The following is a 19,769-nucleotide window of genomic DNA, read 5'->3' as shown; positions in this document are numbered from 1 at the left end:
CAATGCTCTGCTGGAATTTTTGACCGTTCTTCTTTGGCCAACTGCTCCAGGTCTCTGAGATTTAAAGGGTGTCTTCTCCAAACTGTCATTTTCAGATCTCTCCACAGTTGTCCTATGGGATTCAGGTCTGGACTCTATGCTGGCCACTTTAGAATTCTCCAGTGCTTTCTCTCAAACCATTTTCTAGTGCTTTTTGAAGTGTGTTTTGGGTCATTGTCCTACTGGAAGACCCATGATCTCTGAGGGAGACCCAGGTTTCTCACACTGGGCCCTACATTATGCTGCGAAATTTGTCGGTTCAAACTTCATAATGCCATGCACACGGTCAAGCAGTCCAGAGCCAGAGTTAGCAAAGCAACCCCAAAACATCAGGGAACCTCTGCCATGTTTGACTGTGGGGACCGTGTTCTTTTCTTTAAAGGCCTCGTTTTTTGTTTTTTTTCCTGTAAACTATATGTTGATGCCTTTTCCCAAAAAGCTCTACTTTTGTCTCATCTGACCAGAAAACATTCTTCCTAAACGTTTTTGGCTTTCTCAGGTAAGTTTTGGCAAACTCCAGGCGGGCTTTTTTATGTCTCTGGGTCAAAAGTGGGGTCTTCCTGGGTATCCTACCATAGAGTCCCTTTTCATCAGACGCCGACGGATAGTACGGGTTGACACTGTTGTACCCTCGGACTGCAGGACATGTTGAACTTGTCTGGATGTCAGTCGAGGGTCTTTATCCACCATCCGCACAATCTTTAGTTGAAATCTCTCGTCAATTTTTCCTTTCCATCCACATCTACGGAGGTTAGCCACAGTGCCATGGGCTTTACACATATTGATGACACTGCGCACGGTAGACAAAGGAACACTCAGGTCTTTGGAGATGTACTTATAGCCTTGAGATTGCCCATGCTTCCTCACAATTTTGCTTCTCAAGTCGTCAGGGCAATTCTTTGGTCTCCTTTCTTTTCTCAATGCTCAAAGTGGTACACACAAGGACACTGGACAGAGGTTGAGTCAACTTTAATCCATTTTAACTGTCTGCAAGTGTGATTTAGTTATTGCCACCACCTGTTATGTGCCACAGGTATGTAACAGGTGCTGTTAATTACACAAATTAGAGAAGCATCACATAATTTTTCGAAGGGTGTCAATACTTTTGTCCGGCCCATTTTTGGAGTTTTGTGTAAAATGATAATCATTTAATTTTTTTTCTATTCTCTTATGTGTTTTTTTATTGCAATCAAAATAAATGAAGATATTACTACCAAAGCCTTTAAAGTTGCAATCATTTTCTGGCAGATATTTTGCATTAACTGACAGAATTGCCGGGGTGCCAATATTTTTGGCCAGCAGTGTATATCGACTGGTAAATCGAGAGCTTTGCCTTTCGGCTTAGCTCTTTTTTCACCAGACCGGACCGGTGCATAGTCCGGATCTCCTGCTCCCTCCTACCTTCACTTGTGAACAAGACCCCAAGATAATTGAACTCTTCCACTTGGGACAGGACCTCATCCCCGACCTGGAGAGGGCGCACGACCCGTTTTCGACTGAGGACCAAGGTCTCGGACTTGGAGGTGCTGATCTTCATCCCATACAGTATTTAGTCAATGACATGTAAACACAACAGTATACATCTGATCATTTATTTTTTTGACATTTTGGGGGAAGCCGAGCTTCCCTTGCAGTCATAGAACAATCGCCTCTGATCTACGTCTTATTGATTTACAGTAATGTAAAAGCTGGCAAAGAATCTGCAACCATATTAAACAAAGAATCACATGAACTAGGCCTGCAAGCAGGACTGAACGGGCCCTCGCAATCTAGCGCAACTCGGACGTCATGCAACTCGGACAGTGTGCAGGTCAGGGTGGTGGCAGATCGTCCTCTCTAATCATCTCATTAGAACCTAACATGCGCAAAAGTTGCCTCTTTACATTCACACACCTAAGAGATAAAAACCCCTATTGGACAGAGGACTACAAAAAAGGAGTGAATAAAGGGTCATCACAGCAACAGACAGAGACATGTGGACATGGGCCGTAAAATAAGTATTTTAAAAGGTCTTGAAACTACAATGACCAACCTGAAATGAACTGGACATATATTTTAAAAAATGAGTGACTTTCTATTGCCACTAGTTGGCGCTGTAGGGTTGATGCAAATGACCCCTACAGGACCCTTCAGACTATGACTCAACAAGCACGATATGTTTGGCGCAGATATGTTGTAGAAGTTATGACTGTTCAAAACTTGTGGTGAGACGAAATGGCTTCAGTCATTTTTACTTCTCCTGTTGGACCCTTCTGCTTCAACCAAACCTCAGTATTTTTCATCAGGCACCTGAACACATGTCTTAAGGCTCCCCTGATACAGGTTTGAGGTGAATAGATTTTTTTTCCTTGGAGGAGGAGCCTGTTTCGTAAAAAAAAGGCATTTCCTGTTCCCACTAGGGGGCGCTAGGCCTAATGAGTAATATTTCAATGCACTCGTGTTAAGGGTGGGATGCCGCACATACCTGCCAGATATGAAAAAGATTGAACGTTGTTTCAAGGAGCTATTAGTCCTTTACTGAATTTGTCATTTTGCCGAAAAAATGGCCGACTTTGGCACCACGCCCAGGTCAGACCAATGAATGAAAATGCACCATTTTGAAAAGTTTAGATTTCATATGTCTCCTGAATTGTCTAACCAATTTTGAAGATGATCCAATTGATTCCCTCTGTGACAAGGTCTCAAATGTGCACCCTATTAATTGATAAAAATTTCACATTCGATCCAAAATACCCGATTTCCTGTTGGGTTTGGAATATGGGTGCAAGAGACTTTTTGGAGCAGTTTTGCACAAGGTATCGACTCCCCAAATTTCATTGCTCTACGTTAAAAAAACCTAATAGGAAACGCCTTTTTGAAAAATTCAAGGGGGCGCCACTGAGCCATTTTGTTACATTTTTTTGTAACGTTGCAAGATTATCGAAATCCACACAAAGCCGCATGTATGTGCAAAATTTGGTGAGTTTTCGTGCATGTCCAGGCCTCCAAATGTAAACTGTACTAGAAATGGACAGAAATTTCACATTCGATCCAAAATACCCGATTTTCTGTTGGATTTGGAATATGGGTGCAAGAGGCTTTTTTGAGCAGTTAGGCATAGGTATCTACTCCCCAAATTTCATTGCTCTACGTTGAAAAAAACCAATAGGAAAGGCCTTTTTTAAAACTCCTTTCTGTCGCCACTAGTTGGCACTGTAGAGTTGATGCAAATGACCCCTACAGGACCCTTCAGGGTATGACTCTCAACAAGCATGGGAAGTTTGGCGCAGATATGTTGTATATCTGCTGAGTTATGACTGTTCAAAGTATTTTGCGAGACAAATTGTTGACGATCATTTTCACTTTCATGTTTGGACCCCTCCGCTTCAACGAAACCTCAATATTTTTCATCAGGCACCTGAACACAGGTCTTAAGGCTCCCCTGATGCAGGTTTGAGGTCAACAGATTTTTTTCCCTTGGAGGAGGAACCTGTCTCGTAAAAAAAGGCATTTCCTGTTCTCACTAGGGGGCGCTAGGCCTAATGGGTAATATTTCAATGCAGTCGTGTTCAGGCTGGGATACCGCATATACATGGCAGATATGAAAAAGATTGAAAGTTGTGTCAAGGAATTATTAGCCATTTACTGAATTCGGTGTTTTGCCGAAAAAATGGCCGACTTTCGCACCACGCCCAGATCAGACCCGTGAATGAAAACACACCATTTTAGAAACTTAAGATCTCATATGTCTCCTGAACAGTCTCACCAATTTTGAAGATGATCCAACTAACTCCCTCGGCGGAAAGGTCTCAAATGTGCACCCTGTAAATCGATAAAAATTTCATATTCGATCCAAAATAACCGATTTCCTGTTGGGTTTGGAATATGGGTGCCAATGCTTTTTTGAAGCGGTTTTAGACAAGGTATAGACTCCCCAAATTTCATTGCTCTACGCCAGGGGTGGGCAAACTATTCCACAAAGAGCCGCAGTGGGTGCGGGTTTTTGTTCATACCCATCATGAGGACAGCCTTTCACCAATCTGGTTTCTTACAAGTGCAATCAGTTGATTGCAGTCAGGTGCTTCTTGTTTCCACTGAAACCTCATTGGTTAAACTGTCTGTGCTGAATCAGTTGGAACAAAGACCAGGACCCACTGCGGCCCTCGAGGACCGGTTTGCCCACCCCTGCTCTACGCTGACAAACCCTAATGTTATAGGCCAATTTTAAAATTTCAAGGGGGCGCCACTGAGCCATTTTGTTACATTTTTTTGCAACGTTGTTAAATTATCGAAATTTACAATTTTCCGCACGTATGTGCAAATTTTGGTGACTTTTCGCGCATGTTCAGGCCTCCAAATTGGCCGTTTTCATTTGCCCTGAAAAAAAAAATAATAATAATAATCCTTTGCAAAACAATAGGGCCTTCGCACGCCTAGTGCTCGGGCCCTAAATATTGTATTGATTTTTTAAAATTTAGGCAGCATTTCACATATCCAGTGGAAATGTGAGTCGCAGTGGTCACCAAATCGAGTTTCCCAGGGTTGAGTTGATGAATAGACTGTCGCCCCACAATGCTGACCCTGGGAGTTGTTGGGTTCTCCGGGCATCCAGTACCTAGAGAAATGAGGAAAAACTCATTCGAACTTCCTGTAATGCTAAATCAGTGAAAGGAGGAATGAATTGAAAGTGTTACCTTTGCTCTGCTTCTGTGACATTATTTATCCAAATCCACGTACCCTCAGTTTTTTTATAAGTGACACCGATCCACAGACCGTTTACTTCAAAATGATAAGTTCTCAGGGATTCAATGATTTGACTTATATAAGACTGTGAAAACAAAAGGAGGGAAAATTTAGGGAATTTATGTCTTAGGCCTCTATGGACGGCAACAGACGTCCGAGCCATTTGAACTCAAAATGAAAAGGAAATGACCTGTAAATGAACTAAAGTGAACAGGAAGTGAGCTGTTAATGCCCGCACAACAAAAAGGAACTGACCGACAAGCTACAATATATTGATTTGTCACTTCCTGTTGATTATGGGGCATTCATGGGTCACAACCTGTTGATTTTGGGGCATTTACAGCTCACATCCTGTTCATTTTTGGTTACTGAAAAGGAAGTAACTTGAGAATGTCCCCAAATGAATAGGAAGTGACCTGTAAATGCCCTAAAACGAACATCAAGTGACCTTTAAATGCCCACAAAAGGAAAAGGAAGTGACTGTAAAGCTTCAATATATAGTCCTTTTAAAAAATTAGCACATTGTGATAAAGTTCATTATTTTCTGTAATGTATTGATAAACATTCTACTTTCATATATTTTAGATTCATTACACATAACTGAAGTAGTTCAAGCCTTTTATTGTTTTAATATTGATAATTTTGGCAAAAAAGTAAAGAGAAACCAAAAAATGAGCATATTTCATCCGACCAATACAAAAAAGTGTTTTTTTTAAATACAAAAAAAGTCAACCTTCAATTAATTATATCAGCTATGCACTCAATACTTGGTCGGGAATCCTTTTGCAGAAATGACTGCTTCAGTGCGGCGTGGCATGGAGGCAATCAGCCTGTGGCACTGCTGAGGGGTTATGGAGGCCCAGGGTGCTTCGATAGCGGCCTTAAGCTCATCCACAGTGTTGGGTCTGGTGTCTCTCAACTTCCTCTTTACAATATCCCACAGATTCTCTATGGGGTTCAGGTCAGGAGAGTTGGCAGGCCAATTGAGCACAGTAATGCCATGGTCAGTGAACCATTTGCCAGTGGTTTTGGCACTGTGAGCAGGTGCCAGGTCGTGCTGAAAAATGAAATCTTCATCTCCATAAAGCTTTTCAGCAGATGGAAGCATGAAGTGCTCCAAAATCTCCTGATACGTAGCTGCACTGACCCTGCCCTTGATAAAACACAGTAGACCAACACCAGCAGCCGATATGGCACCACAGACCATCACTGACTGTGGGTACTTGACACTGGAGTCCAGGCATTTTGGCATTTTCTTCGCCCCAGTCTTCCTCCAAACTCTGGCACCTTGATTTCCGAATGACATACAAAATTTGCTTTCATCTGGAAAAAAAGTACTTTGGACCACTGAGCAACAGTCCAGTGCTGCTTCTCTGTAGCCCAGGTCGGACGCTTCTGCCGTGTTTCAAAAGTGGCTTGACCTGAGGAATGTGGCACCTGTAGCCTATTTCCAGCACACGCCTGTGCACGGTAGCTCTGGATGTTTCTACTCCAGACTCAGTCCACTGTTTTTGCAGGTCCCCCAAGGTCTGGAATCGGCCCTTCTCCACAATCTTTCTCAGGGTGTGGTCACCTCTTCTGGTTGTGCAGCGTTTCCTGCCACACATTTTCCTTCCCATTGAGATGCCTTGATACAGCACTCTAGGAACAGCCTATTCGCTCAGAAATTTCTTTCTGTGTCTTAGCCTCTTGCTAGAGGGTGTCAATGATGGCCTTCTGGACAGCAGTCAGGTCGACTGTCTTGCCAATGATTGTGGTTTTGAGTAATGAACAAGGCTGGGAGTTTTTAAAAGCCTCAGGAGGGGTTTTGAGTTAATTCGTTGATTCAGATGATTAGGGTAATAGCTTCTTTAGAGTACCCTTTCATGATATGCTAATTTTTTTTAGATAGGGATGTTTGGTTTTTCCTGACTTTTTTGCCAAAATCATCAATATTAAAACAATAAAAGGCTTGAACTACTTCAATTGTGTGTAATGAATCCAAAATATATGAAAGTCTTATGTTTACCGGTACATTACAGAAAATAATGAACTTTATCACAATATGCTAATTTTTTGAGAACGACTTTTGGTTGGTCACTTCCTGTTGATTTTGGGGTATTTACAGCTCACTTCATGTTGAGTTTGGGTTACTGAAAAGGAAGAACGTCCCCAAATGAATTGGAAGTGACTCAAAATCAAATGAAGTGGCCTGTTCATGACCCAAAATCAACAGGAAGTGATCATTCTCTTGCTTCTAGCCTCTGCCAGTTAAAATGGATCAAACAACTATTGCTGTCAATGGGTGTTTTGACAAATGCGATCATGATCCACCTGCTCTTTTTGGTGATCGATCACAACCAGATCCGCTCCTCGATTGATACAGTCGTTTCGACTGTCCATCCAGTCCTTTCTGCTTGCAGATGAATTGGAGTAAGAGAAGTAATAGCAGGATGAGTTGAAAAAAATCCACCCCTTGTTGCATTTGCCACAGCTCCCCTCTAGGAGATACAAACACGTCCTTGGTAACAAAACATTTCATCAATAATAATGCTGTAATACCCAAAGCTGACACGTTGAACTGCAGGATTTTCCTCTCTCTGCGAAATCTCTCGAGCTGCCTCTGATAAACGTCATTGGCGCTCTTCTGCTCCTTCACTTTCACCTTCAGTTTTTTGTGGCTTCTGGTCTCTCTGTTTAGCATGTTCACCGCTTCTTGCATTGCCTCCATCGCATCGCTGTGGTTACCGAAGAGATGGTCCAGCTCGGCGATGAGGTGTGCTGCTGCTGGCTGGGATTTTGTGTCGGGGCGTTGTGTGACTGTGGAACCTCGAAATCAAAAGAGGGAAACATTTTCCACTGAAAAATCTGTGAATAATTGACATCTAGCCTCAAGAGTTGAACATTGGGGGTGTTGAGATTTCCAGCCTGAGGACAACTGCGTGAAAAAAAATCTTTTAATACCTCAAATACAGTGGGGTAAATAAGTATTTAGTCAACCACCAATTGTGCAAGTTCTCCTACTTGATAAGATTAGAGAGGCCTGTAATTGTCAACATGGGTAAACCTCAACCATGAGAGACAGAATGTGAAAGAAAAAACAGAAAATCACATTGTTTGATTTTTGAAGAATTCATTTCCAAATTAGAGTGGAAAATAAGTATTTGGTCACCTACAAACAAGCAAGATTTCTGGCTGTCAAAGAGGTCTAACTTCTTGTAACGAGGTCTAACGAGGCTCCACTCGTTACCTGTATTAATGGCACCTGTTTTAACTCATTGTCGGTATAAAAGACACCTGTCCACAGTCTCAGTCAGTCACACTCCAAACTCCACTATGGCCAAGACCAAAGAGCTGTTGAGACAAAATTGTAGCCCTGCACCAGGCTGGGATGACTGAATGTGCAATAAGTAAAACGCTTGGTGTAAAGAAATCAACTGTGGGAGCAATTATTAGAAATGGAAGACATACAAGACCACTGATAATCTCCCTCGATCTAGGGCTCCATGCAAGATCTCACCCCGTGGCGTCAAAATGCTAACAAGAACGGTGAACATAAATCCCAGAACAAACGCGGGGACCTAGTGAATGACCTACAGAGAGCTGGGACCACAGTAACAAAGGCCACTATCAGTACACAGGGACTCAAATCCTGCACTGCCAGACGTGTCCCCCTGCTGAAGCCAGTACACGTCCAGGCCCGTCTGCGGGTGGCTAGAGAGCATTTGGGTGATCCAGAAGAGGACTGGGAGAATGTGTTATGGTCAGATGAAACCAAAGTAGAAATTTTTGGTAGAAACACAGGTACTCGTGTTTGGAGGAGAAAGAATACTGAATTGGATCCGAAGAACACCATATCCACTGTGACGCAAGGGGGTGGAAACATCATGCTTTGGGGCTGTTTTTCTGCAAAGGGACCAGGACAACTGATCTGTGTAAAGGAAAGAATGAATGGGGCCATGTATCGAGAGATTTTGAGTGAAAATCTCCTTCCATCAGCAAAGGCATTGAAGATGAGACGTGGCTGGGTCTTTCAGCATGACAATGATCCCAAACACACAGCCAGGGCAACAAAGGAGTGGCTTCGTAAGAAGCATTTCAAGGTCCTGGAGTGGCCTAGCCAGTCTCCAGATCTCAACCCCATAGAAAATCTGTGGAGGGAGTTGTAAGACCATGTTGCCCAATGACAGCCCCAAAACATTACTGCTCTAGAGGAGATCTGCATGGCGGAATGGGTCAAAATACCAGCAACAGTGTGTGAAAAGCTTGTGAAGAGTTACAGACAACGTTTGGCCTTCGTTATTGCCAACAAAGGGTACATAAAAAAGTATTGAGATGAACTTTTGGTATTGACCAAATACTTATTTTCAACCATGATTTGCATATAAATTCTTTAAAAATCAAACAATGTGATTTTCTGTTTTTTTTTTTTTTTTTTTTGCTACATTCTATCTCTCATGGTTGAGATTTACCCATGTTGACAAGTACAGGCCTCTCTAATATTTTCAAGTGGGAGAACTTGCACAATTACTGGTTGACTAAATACTTATTTGCCCAACTGTATATTGACGTATATAGTACAGGTAGTCCCCGGGTCATGACATACTCGACTTGAGTGATTTGGAATTTACGACGCCGGGGTCACGTCCGCCATTTTGTCTCCAGTTGGGGTTTTTTTTTTGGGGGGGGGGGGGGGTTTGTCAGTGAAACAGTACCTTATTGTACCTCACAGTATCTTATTTTTTACTCTACTTTATTATATGACGTGTTCTGTCCTCACTAAACGTGAAGTTGTACAGCTTTAAACAAGGTAATTGTGCTTCCTGAAGCTTTGTACTTCATTCACTTTTGACAATTTGTAAACCTGTAACACACATATGTCCATTCATGTTCAAAACGACACGCTTTTTAACAATAAAACACTTGACACCAAATAAGTGGTGTTCAAACGTCCATCTATTCCAGACCCCTGGACTAGTCTAGACCTGATCTAGTATGATAAATACGTTAATTTAGTAGATTACATTAGCATGATTGGCTTAACAAAAGTACTCTAGCATGGACATTAAGATACTTGACTGGAAAACTTCTTCATTTTCTGCGCCCCGCCTGCCCGTAGACAGCTGTGTGACGAATCTTCATTTATTAGAAGTCGGTGGCAGTGAAAGCTTGCCTGGCTCTGCCAGACTATTCTCCCTGTATTTTTCAAACACTGAGAGAAATAGTCTGGGAACCATCCCATTAACGGCCTTTCGAGCAGGTACAAAATCAATCGACAAATCAGATTCGTTTATTTGCGTGACGTGTTCTTCACGAGCAATGTCACTCTTGCGCGTCGAAAGTCGTCTCTTCAACAACACAGATGGTGAACGGGAGAGCCGAGAATATGTTCCAATCCACGGTAAAATTAGTTTTAAATTACCAAAAACACATCGACACGAGTCATTGACAACAGTCTGTTTCGCACTAGCCATGTCGAATAAACTCCGCTCTCTTCGTTTGTTTACTTCCGCGCGCAAGTCCCTCGTCCTGCCCCCGCCATTTTACTAACATCACGTCTGCCCGTCGCTGATTGGTCCACTCCGCTGTCTGTTTGCTGTGGTTTGCTCCGCCCTGGAAATTGTATCCACGTGAATGGTGGCCAGACTCAATAGTTGGAACAGCGGTGAGTCTGGTGTACCAGGCAAAGTGAAAGCCGGATTTACATTTAAAACTTACGAAAGCTGGACTGCATACTAACCAGACGGATTGTCTCAGGAGTGATTTGTTCGAGGATTCAAGGTAATGATTATATTTTTTGTACCATGCATGCTTTTGAAACATTGTGGGAAAAAAACAATGGGAGAAATTAGCAGCCACAGCGTTGGCATGATACCTTGCAATATTTATGTAAAACAACTGCCAACTGCCCGGATTTTTGCTTTTAACCAAGAATTGTGACTGTTTTACGTCCATATCTATAAAGAATTCAGGGATTTAAGCATTTATTCACAAGAATTTCAACGTAAAAAGCTCTTTGTTGTGGACTTGTAGTCAGGCGGCGCCACAGTGAACCTCAAGACGAGCCACACATTCGCAATATTTACGTAAAATAAATGCTCCCTGCATGGTTTCTTTTGCTTTTAACCAAGAATTGAGACTGTTTTACGTCCATATCTATAAAGAGTTCAGAGATTTAAGCATTTATTCACAAGAATTTCAACGTAAAAAGCTCTTTGTTATGGACATGTGGTAAGGCGGCGCCACAGTGAACTTTAGGACGAGCCGCACATTTGCAATATTTACGTAAAATAAAAGCTACCTGCACGTTTTTTTTCCTTTTAACGTAGGAATCGAGAATGTTTTACGTCCATATCTATAAAGAATTCAGGAATTTTTATTCACAAGAATTTCAACGGAAAAAGCTCATTGTTTTGCTAAGGCGACCATGTTGGATTTTGTATCTCTAGATTTTATTTTAGACATTTTTGCGTCCATATTACCTGTATAAAAAACAATCAGCTTTTACATGTTTTGTTTGTATTATTTGAATCTAACAATTTTCGGTAAGTGTCGTGACCGGAAGAACAAGATCCCGGATACAAGTGGCCGAAATGAGTTTTAGGGTGAGAAGCTCGGTCATCCGGGAGGGACTCGGTGTCGAGCTGCTATTCCTTCGCGTTGAGAAGAGCCAGCTGAGGTGGCTCGGGCATCTGGTTCGGATGTCTCCTGGACGCCTCTTGGAGAGGTTTTCCGGGCATGTCCCATGGGCGGGAGGCCCCGGGGACGACCAAGGACGCACTGGAAAGACTGTCTCTCGGCTGGCCTGGGAACGCCTTGGGATCCAGCCGGAGGAGCTGGTTGAAGTAGCTAAGGAGAGGGAAGTCTGGGCTTCCCTTTTAAAGCTGCTGCCCCCGCGACCCGACCCCGGAGCAAGAGGAAGATTCAATGGATGGATGGATGGATGGATGGAATTTTCAGTAAAACACCATGGTCCTACACCAACCCCTACACCAACGGCAACAAGCAGATCTATGTCTACATTGACACCAAGCACCTTTGGAAGAACATCTACTGCAGCTTCCATCATTATTCACTTTATAAAAAAAAAAAAAAAAAAAAAAAGAATCATAGAACATGTTTTTTAGGTGGCTGAGAGGATGCGGACGGCCCAATTCTCGAGCCGGAAGGTGTTGGCCAGTTGGGAGAACTACAAGTCTGTCAAAGTTGGCTACAAGTTGATCCAGAAGGTGATGGCGCGCTCTTCGATCGAGAAGCAGAGCGTCGGGCTCATCATGGCAATCGCCAAACCCAACACGGTCGCACGGGCAAGGAGGAACACAATGACACACAGGGCCGACATCCTGGAGATGTTCTCTCCCCATGGCCCACATGGCGTCCTTCAGAATGTCGCTGTTGGACTCCCTGATGTGCAGGAAGTGCAAGAGCACCTGCTGGAGTTCCTGGTGGTCCCTCTTCAACTGTTTTGGTGCGAACTTCTCAAAGGATGTTACTTCAGAAGCAAGGAAGAACAAAACCTTGGAGTGGCCGACCGGCAGGAAAAAGAGCAGAGTCGAGGATGGCAGAAAGAAGACTTTATATTTCATACTTTCACGTCACTATTGAGATTTCAACTTTTTAACTGTAAAGGGATGCTCCACAATTTCATTGTATAACTCTATAATGATAATAAAGGGCTATTCTATTCTATAATAAGTTGTGATTGTAAATAGAATTTATTAATAATCTATTTACATACATTCTACAAGTATTAAGTTTCTGATGTTAAATTGAGTGATTTACTAGCTGTTGAAATCTTGCAATAAATAAAAAAAATTAAGTTGCTATTTTGGTCAAAAACTTAAATGTTAAATATTGCTATTCATCCTGAAAATATAGGTGAATATCTCTGCATTTGGTGATTTTTGTGCTTTCCTAGTGTAAAATCTGAGAATTTTATAGTCATTTGAAGTTTTGTTATACTTCTATGAAAAATAATTAATCGGGATTTTATAAGGGAACGACTTCGAATTTTTTTATGCTGCTGCTCATGGAGACTCATATGTATATGGCTAAGGTAGGTGCCTGTTTTGGTTTTAGGTTGATAGCAGCTTTGATTTTGAAAATATTTAAATTTTAAGTTTTTGAAAATAGGCCCCCTATGAAACGGCCCCGTTTCCCGTGCCCTTTCAAGTATTACAAAGTTTATGACTCTAGCTGAATAGCCTACCGAACGAATGGCTATTTTTAGACCGCAAGGCTGCGTGCCGTCACCATTGGAAATCAGAAGGGGGTCAAAATAGAAGCGCGCTCGCATACAACCCATGCTAGTACTGCTTGTTTTCTGCCGGTAATCTTTCAAATAAGAACATGCCGAGTAAACACTGCTGCTATGGAATTTGTAGAATCTACTTTAGACATTACGACATATGAAGGGTGCTTTCTTCATACGTTTTCCGAAGCCAAAAACTGTGAACAATGTATCAACTTGTGCGGACGTCCAAAAGACCAGTTTAACACCAGCAAGGTGAAGCCGTTCACCTTCATATGCCGTAAACATTTTGTTGAGGCCCATGGTCGTATATAGATGAACATGCAGATCCATTGCCTACCACAGCCTGCCCCGAAGAGGTAAGCCATTTTGATATTCTTACTTATTTTTTAGAGCGGCGTTTTGCCGTGCCGTCTGACAATGAATGACCTGAAAAAAATTTAAATGGTACCTCACCCACTGTTGTTAACTTTTCTGTTGTAACGAAACAACTTTAGTAATGGGGAAGTGTAAATAAATATAATTAAGATTTGTGATTAATAAAAACATTTAAAGTGTTCCTTGGCTGTCACTGAGTAGCATTTGCAATCGCTACACAAAAATAGCAATATAAATTGCCCCCAAGAACAGTCAGAGACGTAAGACAACCATAGGATATAATATATAAGAAAGACAGGGCATATGGTGGTAAAGGATAGCTTGTTGAAACCGGAGAATGTCATCATCAGTGATGTAAGGCAATGCACACAAGGAAAAAGTGTTGATAGAAAAGCTCTGTACCTGGATCAGGTCGGCTCTTTTTCCCGTCTTTTTCAGCCCTCGACACTCGAGCCATCTCTTAAATTGAACATTTATAAGTTCTTCCAAATCTTTACCAGTGAATCTGGCACCAGGGACAACATTTTCAGACAGAATTGGTAAGTTTAGCTCAGTAAACATCTCGTTCATACATTATTTACATGCATCTAGCATGAGGGACGAACGCAAGTTTGACCCCCTCCCAGCAACAGTTGCTAATGTCATAAATACCAATGAGCAAAGGCTACGTGTTACGTGCGGTACGCTATTGCTACGAATGCTAAGGTTTTCACAATTCTCATAGCAAATCGCTCACACATAACTCCACAAACTGCAGCTCTAAACTTAATTACAAATGCATACACAAAAATATATTAGCTGAAACAACTTACAGCCTTATTTGTGCCAAACCAGAGAAAAGCTATCCTCTATCCATGTCAGGTGTATAAGCCTGTTTCTTAGTCATGCAAGGTGACAGTCCAGTCAGACCCAACGCTGCCAGCAGAAGGCATTGTTAAACAAAATTCAATACTTTTGGATTTTTTGGATAGTTATTCTGAGATTTAGGGGTACTTAACGGGCTAATTCCGATTTACGCAGAAATTCAGGTTCAGTCGCCAGCATAGGAACGGAACTCCTTCATAGACTGGGGACTACCTGTATTACGATTAACAAACATTCGTCTATCGTCTAAACTGACAAGGATCAGGGTTTATGCGGGTCGTTAAAAAGCATTAAATGTTTACGTAATAGATTTTGTCAAAATTCAAGCTTTACAATGAATTGAAAAGCATTAAACTAAATTTTCGAGTCATTAAAAATAATGTAAACTTGATGGTTAAAAAAACTTTTTTTTTTTAACATACCGTATTGGCCCGAATATAAGACGGTGTTTTTTGCATTTAAATAAGACTGAAAAAGTGGGGGTCGTCCTATATTCACGGTCTAGACGTTATACCCATTCACGACGCTAGGCGGCGCCAGATATCATTGAAGCGATGTTCTGTCATGACAGATCTCAGCTACTCTCAAGTTTGCATTATTTTATTGCAATGTTTTTCCTTAGTCAGATTTGTTTCAAGACTGCAGTTACGGTTAGACCTCACGTTGATGGTTAATGCAGTTATTGCAATTTTGTTGTTTTATCACAATAGATTGGTTTATTTATATTTCTAAAACCAGAGAACATTCATTCACGAATGTGATTGCACTTTAGTTTACATATTTAAATGTTCGGATATTAAGATGTGAATGAGGCAAAATACATGCTTTTTCTCTCAAATATATTGTTATAATCATTTGTTTCAGATGTACTGTAATTATTTTCTGTATAAAAATTAATTTGGTATTCAAAAAGTCTTTTTTCAAACTTGATTCTTGAAAAAGGGGGTCGTCTTATAATCAGGGCTGTCGTATATTCGGGCCAATACAGTATTTTATTAGAATTGTCTGACATTACCGGGTTATCGGATAGTATCGACGGCAGTTTTGGGCCAATATGCATGTTGCCTTTAAAATGAATGCAGAAGCCTTCTGCCTTTGTACAAGGGCTGCACGCAGCAGCTATGCTTATTGACCATTAGATGTCTTCAAACTAAGATGTTTGGGATTTGTCATGTGAGCAGACCATTTGCATTCACGGTGCAAAAAATAAATGAACAATAAATGATTTAAAAAATAATGAATAATAAACTCATGACATAGCTCATTCGCTGTGGTGAAGCTATGTACCTTTGTGTGAGTTTTGTGTTGTAAATTCACCAATAAATCTACTGGTTCAATATTGGCACTTTTTCCATAACTTCAGTTGAAGTTGTTCTCTTATATTTCACAGAATATTTATTGGAGCAGTTGTTATCGTTGATTCTCATGCGTACATATTTTGTTTTTTATTGGCACGCGAGCAAACATCATTGACTCGCACTTGCTTAGCCACTCCGGAGTCCTGAAAATAACAAATAACTGACAAACTGCACTAAATTTGGTAAAACCAACTCCACCGACTAATTAAACCCCCGCTAACTCGAAGATTAAGCCTAATGTCAAAAATTCTGAACTTCCGCTTTAATGTTGGGATGTTCGAACAGTTTCTGGACTCACAGGCGATTCCGAGAGCCACGGCAGCAACGAGAAGGACGACGTCCAATAGTCCCAGGCATAGTATGACCACACGGTTACGTCCATCTGCACCTATGAGTGTATTAGTCAGAGAGAATAAGAAATTCATTTTCAGAGCTCTTTCTAATAAAAACTCTCAAGGCGGTTCTCGAACTGGGGTCCTTGTGCCATAACTTAAAGACAGCAGTGCCGAGAACGAAAATTGGTATTTGGTATGTGGCAAAATTAATTTTGCCATATAGCAAACTTGATTTTGGCATGTGGCATTTTTTTGCCATGTGGTATTTTTTTGTCTGTGGAAAAATGGATTTTGGCATATGGAATTTTTTTTTTGGTATGTGGCAAAATGGATTTTGGCATGTGGCGTTTTTTTGCCATGTGGCATTTCTTTTTGGTATGTGGCAAAATGAATTTTGGTACCAAAAAAATGCCACATGCCAAAATACATTTTTTCTCATGACAAAAAAAATGCCACATGGCAAAAAAAAAAAAAAAAAAAAAGTCACATGCCAAAATCCATTTTGCCACGTGGCAAAAAAATGCCACATACCAAATCCATTTTGCTACATCCCAAAAAAATGCCACATGGCAAAAAATGCCACATGCCAAAATCGATTTTGCCACATACCAAAGACCACTTTTCGTTTTCGCTGTTTCTCCAAAGAGAGGAACTTTCACACAAAACGAATGTCCAGATATTAAAAATACACAATGAAATCATAATCCAAACCTGTTTTGATATAATACAGTGGCATAGTGTTTTTATTGGCATTTGACATTAACACTATCAAACGTGATATGATCTTTGTCAAAATCACACAGATGAAAAAAGGCTGCAGATCAGTCTGGCACATCGATCAGGACTAATCTTGGCTCATTCTTCTTTACAAAACTGCTGTAGTTCAGTCAGATTCCTGGGATGTCTGGCATGCATGAATCACTGTCTTTAGATCATGCCAAACCATCGCAATGGGGTTCAAATCTGGAATTTGACTGGCTACTCCAGAACGTGTATTTTGTTCTTCTCAAACCATTCTGAAGTTGATTTACTTCTGTGTTTTGCATCATTGTCTTGTTGCTGTATCCATCTTCATTTTAGCTTCATCTGTCTGACAGACGGCCTCAGGCTTTCCTGCAAAGCATCCTGATAAACTTTGGAATTCATTCTCCCATTATTGATTGCAAGTTGTCCAGACCCTGAGGCAGCAAAACAACCCCGATCATGATGCTCTCTCCACCATGCTTCACGGTAGGGATGAGGTCTTGATGTTGGTGAGCTGTTCCATTTTTCCTACACACATGACCCAAACAATTCAACTTTGGTTTCATCGGTCCACAAAATATTTAGCCAAAACTTATGTGTAATGTCCAATTGCCTTTTTGCGAACATTAAACGAGCAACAATGTTTTTTTGTTTTTTTTAGACAGCAGTGGCTTCCTCCGTGGAGTCCTCACAAGAACACCATTCTTGGCCATAGTTGTACATATACTGTAGATGATGTGTGCACAGAGATATTGGACTATGACAGTGATTTCTGTAAGTCATTGGCTTTCACTCTAGGATTCTTTTTTACCTCTCTGAGTATTCTGCGCTGAACTCTTGGCGTCATCTTTGGTGGACAGCCACTCCTTGGGAGACAAGCAACAGTGCCAAACTCTCTCCATTTGTAGACAACTTCTCTAACTGTCGATTGATGAACATCCAGACTTTTAGAGATGGTTTTGTATCCATTCGTAGCGTCATACAAATCAACAATCCTTGACAATCCTCCTTGTCTTCAGACAGCTCTTTTGACGGAGCCATGATGCACATCAAACACTGCTTCTCATCAAGACAATTCTTACCAGGTGTGTGTTTTATAGTGGGCAGGGCAGCTTTAAACCACTCATCAGTGACTGGGCACACACCTGACTTAAAATGTTTGATAAAAATTGGTTTCAATTGTTTTTTTTAAGTCTCCTAAGGCAGAGGGTTCACTTACTTATTTTTCCCCCTTCTGCCATTGATTGCATGCTAGCTCATTAAAATATGAAAACCTATAAATGTTTGGGTGGTTTTAGTTAAAGCAGACACTGTTTTTACATCTCTCTGATTTTGACAAAGATCAGATCACATTTGATGGTGATTGTATGCAGAAATGTGAGAAATTCCAAAAGATTTAGATACTTTTTCATACCACTGTATGTTCTGCTGCGTACGTACACACTCCCGCCCGTGACGTGACAGCTGCTGGCAAACAATTTTTAGCCAAGCTGTTGAATTGGCTGAGTGTCTTCGGAACTCCCGCGGCGTGGGCAAGTAAAATCAGCTTTTGCTCAGTAAGTACGGAAAATATTTAACGGAGGGTGACAGGTTATTTCTACATACACTATATGATAATAGAAAAAAAAAAAAAAACGTATTTTTCGGACTATACGTCGCACCTGAGTATAAGCCGCACCAGCCAAAAAATCCGCAATGAAAAGGAAAAAAACATATGTATGTCGCACCGGAGTCACATAAGTCACATTTTTGGGGGGAAATTTATTCAATAGAATCCAGCACCAAGAACAGACATGTCATCTTGAAAGGCAGTTTAAAATACAGTAGAGATCAACAGACTGAATAGGTGTACGGTATGCTAACATTACATGACACTAGAAGTTAGATCGGGTCTAAAAAATCCAGCCCGACCCGACTGGCCCGCGGGTATTAAAACCCGACCCGGCCCGCCGATACATTATCTTTATTTGCAGGCCCAAACCCGAAAAAAAAAAAAAGAAATTTCATGTTTTATTCGTATGCACGAGCCCGAAAAAAAACAACGAAATTCTATGTTTTATTTGTGACGACTCAGGAGAAGTAGGAAATGCGGGGATGTGATGCGTGGTTGCATTTTGTGTGATCACATTTGTGACGATGCCTGTGCATAAATGCATAATGATAAACATAGTCCGTGTTGCCCAACGACAGCCCCAAAACATCACTGCTCTAGAGGAGATCTGCATGGAGAAATGGGCCAAAATACCAGCAACAGTGTGTGAAAAGCTTGTGAAGAGTTACAGAAAATGTATGGCCTCCTTTATTGCCAACAAAGGGTACATAACAAAGTATTGAGATGAACTTTTGGTATTGACCAAATACTTATTTTCCACCATGATTTGCAAATAATTTATTTAAAAATCAAACAATGTGATTTTCTGGGTTTTTTTTTCCACATTCTGTCTCTCATGATTGAGGTTTACCCATTTTGACAATTACAGGCCTCTGTAAAATTTTGTCAAAGTGGGAGAACTTGCACAATTAGTGGTTGACTAAATACTTATTTGCCCCACTGTACTTCCCCTTTAAAGATTGCATACTTTTTTTTTTGCAATAAATAATGATCATGTTACTGACAAAAGTGGGGGAATTATTTGAGCAACATGTCATCAACAGTGTTATTAAGCAAGAGAAAAAAAGCAAATGCGGCACATTACCTTTCCCAAACATTTCACAGCGAGCGCGAGACGGTCCACCGCGATGAAGCAAAACCCGAGATGACTTTTGCACATAAGATACGCTGTCTTCTGAAGCTTTCGCCTCATGTTCCATGGCTGTGGGAGCTGCCATGACAAAAGCCTGTTCACGTTCTTGCTCTTAGTTAGAGGCACTAAATTGTCAGCCACACTGACAGTGCACATTCAGCACAAAGGATCACATGTTTTAGAGTGGGCTGTCACAACCATCATAAACAGCAATTCTATGAATACGAATAGCAATATGATTTGTATATAATCATAGTAACAATCATCCTATGTTAATTCAGTCATTTGTCAATCAGTAAAATTTGTTTGTTTCCTAAAGTTTTAAGAATGAAAGAAAACTCATTAACTACTAATC

At 41.1% G+C, this 19,769-nt stretch overlaps 2 protein-coding genes across 4 annotated transcripts in view; both read right to left on the bottom strand.

Annotated features, from left to right (window-relative positions):
- The window catches only part of LOC130931550 (C-type lectin domain family 12 member B-like), a 29,051-nt gene extending 27,505 nt beyond the window's left edge, over window positions 1-1,546 (bottom strand). For both annotated transcript variants that reach the window (XM_057860456.1, XM_057860457.1), the window contains exon 1: window positions 1,441-1,546. In XM_057860456.1, the coding sequence (XP_057716439.1) occupies window positions 1,441-1,500 (60 nt within the window). In that variant the 5' untranslated portion in view covers window positions 1,501-1,546. The remainder of the gene's footprint in view (window positions 1-1,440) is intronic.
- Window positions 1,547-4,468: 2,922 nt separating this feature from the next.
- LOC130931551 (CD209 antigen-like protein E) lies at window positions 4,469-19,528 on the bottom strand. Of its 2 annotated transcripts, none has more exons than XM_057860458.1 (6): window positions 19,367-19,528; window positions 15,890-15,979; window positions 7,303-7,569; window positions 7,075-7,241; window positions 4,713-4,846; window positions 4,469-4,633 (listed from the first exon to the last, which is right to left on the bottom strand). In XM_057860458.1, exons 1-6 carry the CDS (start codon window positions 19,497-19,499, stop codon window positions 4,486-4,488), a joined length of 939 nt encoding a protein of 312 aa, XP_057716441.1. In that variant the 5' UTR covers window positions 19,500-19,528; the 3' UTR covers window positions 4,469-4,485. The 2 variants fall into 2 exon arrangements, with proteins under 2 accessions (XP_057716441.1, XP_057716442.1); XM_057860459.1 differs by having other exon boundaries at window positions 7,303-7,560.
- Between the last annotated feature and the right edge of the window lie 241 nt (window positions 19,529-19,769).

This window comes from Corythoichthys intestinalis, chromosome 15 (genome assembly GCF_030265065.1).
Source record: "Corythoichthys intestinalis isolate RoL2023-P3 chromosome 15, ASM3026506v1, whole genome shotgun sequence".
NCBI classification, from domain to species: Eukaryota; Metazoa; Chordata; class Actinopteri; order Syngnathiformes; family Syngnathidae; genus Corythoichthys; species Corythoichthys intestinalis.
Note: the sequence above shows the minus strand (reverse complement) of the source record. Positions and strands in the feature narration are given on the sequence as shown.